At 36.9% G+C, this 8,698-nt stretch overlaps 1 protein-coding gene across 1 annotated transcript in view; it reads left to right on the forward strand.

The window, feature by feature from the left end:
* The window catches only part of LOC129702922 (transmembrane protein 45B-like), a 54,951-nt gene extending 52,197 nt beyond the window's left edge, over nt 1-2,754 (forward strand). The window contains exon 6 of the mRNA XM_055645021.1: nt 1,060-2,754. Within this exon, the coding sequence (XP_055500996.1) occupies nt 1,060-1,153 (94 nt within the window). The 3' untranslated portion in view covers nt 1,154-2,754. The remainder of the gene's footprint in view (nt 1-1,059) is intronic.
* Nucleotides 2,755-8,698: the final 5,944 nt, after the last annotated feature.

Raw genomic sequence — 8,698 nt, forward strand, 5'->3', positions numbered from 1 at the left:
AATTAAGCGACCAATCAGGATGTGGGAGGAAACTGGAGCACGTGGGGGGAATCTCGCATGGTTACACAAAGTGAACCTGGGTTACTGAAGCTGTGAGGTAGCAGCACAATTTGCAATGCCACCGTGCTGACTTCTAAAGATGCCAATATTGATGATATAGTAACACCATCCCAATCATAAATCAAAATCCTTCAAATCGGAACTTCGGGAAGTATGACTGGTTATGCCACAATGATGTATCACTGCATTGCTACTCCATGTACAAAAGTATGTGTTATTTGCAATGAAATTGACTTTATTGTTGGTGTACGCAAGCCTGCATTTTTATTTCACAATACAGTTGCTTTCCTGCCCCCTGGTGTTAAAAACCTAGGATAAGAATGCTGCTATATTGTTAATTAATAGGGCATTACTGCCATTTAAAGTTGACTACAGAAATAATTTCTCAAAAGACTTCAGTGGAATTGTTGAGATCCCAGAAAACCTGAATCTATACTGATATTTTTATGTTAATTTCTGCATGAGAAAAATGTGACAATCGGAAACACTGGTTTGCGTAACTTACAGACATGGATAAATAAAAGCAGTACCTAGTAATAAACAAAAAAAATATTATTTTTAAAATTTGAATGATATACTTTAGTTCATTTTTAGGCCATGGACATTGCTGGCGATGCCAGCATTTATTGTCCATCCCAAATTTTGCCTTGAGGACTTGATAGTAAGCTACCATTTTGAATCAATGCAACCTGTTGTGTGGGATGATCAAGAATTGATATTAAACAATTACATAGCAACTGTGAAGGTGATGGTACCTGCCAGCCCTGCTCTTGTCTGTGGGTTTTACAGGTACTTTCAGAGTAGACCTAACCATAGGCGAGTAATTGATGTGTAATTTGTAAATGCTACATATTCCAGCCGTGTTGCACCAGAATTAAAGTTTAGGCTATTGATGGGTACTGATCAAGCTTAACATAATGACTGCAATCATTATGCTGCAATCAGTATCATTCACACTGTTATATTCACCCAATTTACTTACACTCTTTGTGTTTGTAGGGTAATTCATACAAAGTTAAAACGAATTGATCCTCTGGAAATGGGACTGTTGAAATCGTCTGATCAAGCCCTAGAGACTGAAGAAGAAATGTAGCCAGATAAATATTGTTATTTGCTATTACCGTGCCTTCTTTATTACTCGAATACACCTTTAGAAAAAGCCTTTGGTAATTTTTAGTTGACATCTTTCCTATGGGGAAACCTGTGTCTATGATGAAATGCTTTACGCATGGAAAGGGACTGTATTATCTGTACTTTCCTGCATTATTCATAACCTTTGACAAGTTTGGCAACCAAGCGTGGCATTGTGCAATTTTTGCAATAATCAGAACTTAATACTGTGTTCTATTCTTCGAAGAGTATGGAAGAGAGGAGAAATCTATCTTTTTGTTAGAATCTAATTTTTTCTGCTTCGTTTCCAGCAAAATGACCAAAATTAGAATACAAATTTAGGTGATTTGTAAATGTTGGCTGGCTGTGAATAAATGTCTAATTATAATCTTAGTCATTTCCAAAAATGTCCCTGCAGGGTAGATTCTATTTTTTAGAAAATAAGTAACCTGAAGGCATATCTAAGAAGTTTTGATACTTTTCATGAATATCGAAGGTTTATCCTTTCTGAATACCCACATATGCTCTATGCAAGGGCAATTCATCTTGGCCTGCCCTCCATTTTTAAAATAGATTATCAATAATAAATAATACCTCATGTGAATGGGCCAATGGCTTGACTTTTGGTTGGCAAGGTTCAATTTAGAAAAGTTCAATAGTTTTATGAAGGTGTACAAAATATAAAAATGTAAAAAATTACATTGACATTTTTAATAAAGGTCAGTGGGATGGAATTGGTTTGTGCCATTATATGAAACCGGCTCATAGAGAACCAGAAATCAGTTTTGCATTGATTTGACAAGAATGTGGCTCCACTTCATGTCCCAGTCAAAGATAAAATTGTAACCCATTCCCTAGTGCTACCCACCATCATATGCCTAAGGTATCTGCAGCAACATCATAGCAAAAATTCTGCTGGAGTTGTGCAATGATAAAAGTGTCGGGTTTTTCATTTATCGAAAGGTCACGTACTTTATTCATATTTATGTTTTTTTCAATTATATAAACCTTGCAAATCAAGATAAAATAATCAAGTCTAAGCTCTACTTGAGAAATTATTGGTGCCATGTGTCTCCTGGGGTATTTTTGAATTTGTCCGCCACAACTACACTTGGTTCAGAATATTAGTGAAGCTTCCAACAATTTGATGCTTAGGTAATGGTACCTGAAGGATTCCAAGACAATTCCTATGTGGGTTTATTTAATACAATCTCAATAATAGAATGCCATGCTTTTTATTTTCTCTTAGACCATTTTACAAATAGAAATGATGTCTTGTCATTATGCATATTCTAATAGTGTTTAAAAACAATGTTAAAGGAGGAAAAAATCTGTACAACTTTAACTAATCTTAAAGCTTTATCACTTAATTTGAGAGAAGAATACTTTTATTAGAAAAAAAAAGCACAGGAGGCTGAGGACAGATCCCAAGCATGTCTAATCATGGAAATATTAATATTTAGTCAAGGTTGATGCACATTTTGCTGTACAAACAAGATGTAGTAAATTAATGTCTCCAAATGTAATGGTCCTCATAAACTATGATATTAACATACTACTTAACATTTAAAAATATATATTTCAAAGTTTTATGTCTTAATTTTTCAGAATCAGGAAATTAACATTCTAGTTTACATAATAACTATTTGTGTTGAGATATTGAAAACAACTATTATTCGATATCTCAATATTTGATTTAATTTACCTTTTGCTACAGAAAAACACTGGCACATTAGACCATTATACTCAAGATACTGGAAATTAATCTGAAATCATTTTCTAGACTTACAATATGAACCAGCCTATTATTCTTAACTAAGATTTACATTTTCTAGTTGTTGGGTAGAAAGTTGATTTGGAACAGATTACATTGTCACCAAAAACTGTAGCCACTGTGCTTCCGTTTCAAAATGTAATACACCTGTGTGATGCACAGGTGTAGAATGAGAGGAAAGATGATCCAGGGCCACAAAGCTAAACATGCTGCATTTATTAACTGCTTTGCCAGAATATTGGTATGTACTTTTACATACTCAATCTGCATTGTAGGATGTCAATGTTGCTACATGATATAAATATGCATATTTCAATTAAGGCAAACAAACCATGATCCTTTACTGATTTGATTGAGTACACATGGGCTCATAAGCGCTTACCAGATGACAGCCACTTTGGAAGCTACTGGTCCATGTTATCAATAGTAGGTGTCAAAAGCAGCGTGCAGCTACCAAGCCACTTTCCAAAATCTATAACCTTCCAAAATAATACCCAGTTGTCAATATCTTACCAGCAACAACTGATTAATGAAAAACATTTACTTAACCTTAACCAGTCGACAGGGCAGAGCTGGGATGTGAAAAGTGGTAGTTATTGGAAAAGCTAATGTGTCTGTAAACTTATGAGTGTTTGGAGTCCTGGACAGAAAGAAGAAATCACATTAGCTTAATGCAATTATTATGGAGGCATGTTAAACCATTAAGTGGATGAGAACAAAAATATTTCATTGTAAACCATGAGAGTAAAGCATGTTGTCAATGCCTCCACCTGGGGAAAAAAAAACATCTCTTGGTTACCACACTCTATTTCTGTTCCCTGCCAACTGCTACCAATATAGCAGTAAGATAGCCTGCTTGTCTTCAATCAAATGAGCACAATGCATACTGAATGTTAAAAATTAAAAAGGATTTCAAACATTCTTGCCAACTCAAGTGAAACCTCTCATTTTGCATTAAACGTTTAAGAATTTTGAATCGTATCCCAATTAGTTTTTCAAATCTCCATACTTGTCTAATCAATTTTTAAATCTTAACCATTTACAGGTCATTTACAAAGTATGAGTAAAGATCTATACTTGATGTGCAGTATGTGAAACCTTGAAACTGAAAGCTTAACCATAATTTTTAAAAAAAGGTTTTAAATAGATTATTTTGTAGAAACAGCATTTTATATACAAATGCATTGTAGATAAATGTAGATTTCCCTTTATGCATTCCTAAATAATATATAGTCAGGTAAGCAGTACATATTGTGAATGAAATGTATATTTATTTGAGAAATATATTATGTAGTGACATTTCTTTGTTAAACAAGCACAACTCTTGAAGTTGATTAAATTCTTAATTTAAATGTTGTATTCTTTCATTTATTCACTGAGCTTGTTAACAATGCTATCTCTTTTCAGCAAGGACCAAAAACAATCTCCAAACTGTCTTAATTTGTGCATGATTTAAAAGAATGTTTATATTTGATTTTAAATTGATTTGTTTTCCATTTAGTTTTACTGCCAGAGATGCATTCATTTTCTTAAGCTTTGTAATGCTTTCATAACACGTTGGGGATAAAACATTTAAAATTGTACTGAAGTGGTTATAAGAATACGTTATTGTTAGTCGATCTATATTGCTGAAAGAAATGAAGATTCTTTAATTATAAAATGTAACATTAAATATTTCAGTCTCTGTTAAATGTTATTGTAATGAAAATATTGTTGTCTTTAATTTCCAAATAAGATTAAAATTGCTGTTCTTAAATGAATTTATCATGTCTATTGTTTTTATGTTCAAGCATAAATGACTGTAGGACATCATTTGTTAAGATAAGGGCAACCAATAACAAGACCAATGTTGGGCTATTTTCTAATAATTGCCCAGTGTCCAATGCCTTTTGCATCTCCTCAAATAATGTAGTAGCCTATGCACATGTGTGCCAAAACCTGGCAAACATTCAGGCATGGCATGCAGGTAGTTGTAACAATCACATCACATTAATGCCAGGCAAGAGGAGGTCTGTCATGTCCCAGGATATCTAATAATGTTACCATCTCCTAATTTGTTACCATCACAGTCTGGGGATGGGGTGGCCACCATTAAACAAATATAATTTTCTAAAGAAACAGTTGGGAGGCTAGCTATTCGAAGAATCATAAATGTGGTCTAGGATTTAATAAACAAGTTAATGCCCGTTTTTGGTAAGCAAGTCATCTCACTTCCCAGATTCTCTGTAACATGAACGAGGCACCTAAAACACGGTGACACTTATGTATGGACTCGGTGTGGTCTACTTACTTACACTCTTATACTTGGTATAATTGTGCCTAAATACAGCACCAACAACCCTCAAAAAGTGCTCTCAATCAGGACAAGGCAACTGTCTTGATTAACACCAATTTTTCCCCTTCCCTCCACCACTGCCACATTCTTTGGCAGATACTTTGGAACAAATCAATTGTTTCCAAAACATCTAACTTTACTTTTCATTCATTTAATTTTATGCTCTGATCATAATGAACTAATTTATCATGACCATATTTATTCACCTTATACATCACTTTAAACTTTTATCCAATTCGGACAAGTTTTCTGATTCTCCTTTATTTTCTAAATATGCCCAACTGCGGTTCCGCTGTAGGAACAGCTGGAGGTTGCAGCTAAAAAGTCTTTGGCTGTAATATCAGCTGTAGTTCCTATAGTAGATAAAGAGGAATACCTTTAACATTTGGAATCTTTTAAAAATTCTATATTATCATTAATGCAGACATTTACTTTCAGAACTAAATATTTCCTAAATTTGGCCTGAACAGTTGATTATTAGGATGGAAACAGAAGAGACTGCTGATGCTGGAATCTCAAGCCAAAATCAAACTGCTGGAGGAATTGTCTGAAGATGGGACAGATGATGTTCCATTTCCACCCAAGACATTGTAGGTCCTGATACCCCATCTCCACATTCATCTCTTTCTTTGGCCTCTTTAGATGTTTGAATAAGGCCCTGTGTAATTTTCAGGAACATCATCTCACCTTTAATGCATCATCTGTGCATTAAAGCTCTGAGGACCTGAAATGAATTTAATATCTTCTATAAATCTGGTTTCCTGGTTGGTTGCAGAAAATTTGTTCTGCAGTTAAGTAATTAATCTGAAACACTAACTCTGCTTTCTTCTCATTACCTGACCTAACTAGAGTTTTCTTGTCATCTGCAGTTTTGAGGTTAAAGTTGAATAAACTATGGAAATTAAGGGCGGCAACAGTCGTCCTTCCACCTCCCCACCCTAGTCGTCCTACCAGTTCCACTGTTGAATCCTTGTATATCTCTCTTGTTATCACGCCTTCCCCAGCCAACAATGGGCGATTATGGGCTCCACCCTTCCTGAGGTCATCTGTTGCCGGCGCTGATTTGTTCTGGCCTTTTCTTACCTCCAGTTTATTTCTCCCCCTTCCCCTCCCCCCTACTTTCAGTCTGAAGAAGGTATCTGACACGTCACCTTTTCTTTTTCTCCAGAGATGCTGCCTGACCCGCTGAGTTACTCCAGTATTGTGTGTCTTATCTTCAAACCCATCAATCCTAGATTTAATTGCAGGAGTCGCAAATTGGTAATTTGTACAAGAGAAACAGAAAGTGCTGGAAACATTCAGAGCATCCATGGAACGAGAAACACAATTCATATTTCAGGTCAATGACCATTCCATGTAGAAAAAAAATGAACTGCAGATCCTGATTTACAGAAAATGACTGAAAAATTCACACAACGTGCTTGTTACTCAGTGGATCAGGCAGCATCTCCGGAGAACCTGGATAGGTGACGTTTAGGAAATTAGGATAGGAGGTTGGAACCCTTCTTCAGACCCTTCCATGTATATTAGTTGCTCATTAATGGTGACTTTAACTGAAGTTTATGGACGCACAGATTTCCTGAGTTCTTTGAATGTTGCCAAGAGAAAAGACTGAATGGCTTTGGACAGATGCTGGGGGTTTACAATGTTCTGCTGAGGAGCACAATATGACTATTAATGTACAGTTTGATCTTATTTTGGATGAGAAAAAAATTACTTCTTTGGCTTTGGGTCACATTGAAAGGGATTGGAATAATGCAAAAAAATAAGCAAGACCTGCTATTTCACCCAACTTTCAAGTGACTCTGTAATAGATGCTTTTCGCAGATGTTGGTTCATTTTGAAATTAGTGGAAGAATTTTGAAAAGATTTGTGCTGATTGTATTTCTCATTATCAAGACACTTGGACCTGCCTGCTGGTTTGTTTACAGTTAAAAGGTCTCCAAGATTTGAGGATTGGTATTGCTCACACAGCAAGTGATGCATGCAGGCTGGCCAACCAAAGACACATCGGCATTTTCAGTATCTTGGAACTGACTACTGGAGTCAGTTATCCTGGTACATCAAACTGGCCCTACATCATCCTTACCAACTGCATCAAGTATGGAGGCAACTGCTCTGTCTCCGACCGGAAGGCAGAGGGTGGTGACCCAACGCATCACTGTTCCACGCTCCCCTCCATTGAGTCTGTCCAAAGCAAAACGCTGTCTGCGGAGGGCGCTCAGCATCGCCAAGGACTGCTCTCACCCCAACCATGGACTGTTTACCCTCCTACCATCCGGGAGGCACTACAGGTCTCTCCGTTGCCGAACCAGCAGGTCGAGGAACAGCTTCTTTCCGGCGGCTGTCACTCTACTCAACAACGTACCTCGGTGACTGCCAATCACCACCCGCCCCCCCCCGGACACTTATTATTTTTTTTTTATTATTCAAATCGTTTGCTATGTCACTCTTCAAGGGAGATGCTAAATGCATTTCGTTGTCTCTGTACTGTACACTGACAATGACAATTAAATTGAATCTGAATCTGAATCGGAGAGGTACCAGGCAGCTTGACCAAATTTCTGTTGTCTTAAATAAGGAGGCCAGACTAAAACACTAGGTGGCAGTAGAACCCTACTAGCTACTTGAACAAGGTATGTGGTTTATTGACCAGGTTTGTTCCTCACAGGTGCTGGGATAATAGATAGCATGAGGCAATCAAAATTAACATGTGATTGATTTGCAGAGGAAGATTTATTTGATCCAGAGGGTGGCTGAAATCTGGGATACTATTCAGATGGGGTGGTTAAAGCAGATATTTTCACAACATTTAGGAATTAGCCTGATATCTACGTGAATTATCATGATCTAGCAGGATACTGACCAACTGCTGCTAAATAAGATCAGTATAGATAGGTACTTGGGTACTTGGCAATGAGCGTGGACATGGTGGGCTGATGGGTGTTTCAAGGAAAACCTGTATGAAGGTGTGACTGGCAACAGAAATAGGGAAAACTAATACCAATAGAGATCTTCTGCCAAAATACTTGAAATATAATCTTATTTACTTGAAATACAATCTGCTTTAAAAAGGCATCAATAATACTGGTGTCCAAAAACAGTAAGGAGGTGACATGTCTTAATGATCACTGACTGGTGGCACTAAAGGCAGTGGTGATGAAGTACTTTGAGATATTGCTTATGGAGCATATTACATAGATACATAGAAAATAGGTGCAGGAGTAGGCCATTCGGCCCTTCGAGCCTGCACCGCCATTCAATATGATCATGGCTGATCATCCAACTCGGTATCCCGTACCTGCCTTCTCTCCATGCCCCCTGATCCCTTTAGCCACAAGGGCCACATCTAACTCCCTCTTAAATATAGCAAATGAACTGGCCTCAACTACCTTCTGTGGCAGAGAATTCCAGAGATT

Source organism: Leucoraja erinacea, chromosome 13 (genome assembly GCF_028641065.1).
Source record: "Leucoraja erinacea ecotype New England chromosome 13, Leri_hhj_1, whole genome shotgun sequence".
Taxonomy (NCBI): Eukaryota; Metazoa; Chordata; class Chondrichthyes; order Rajiformes; family Rajidae; genus Leucoraja; species Leucoraja erinaceus.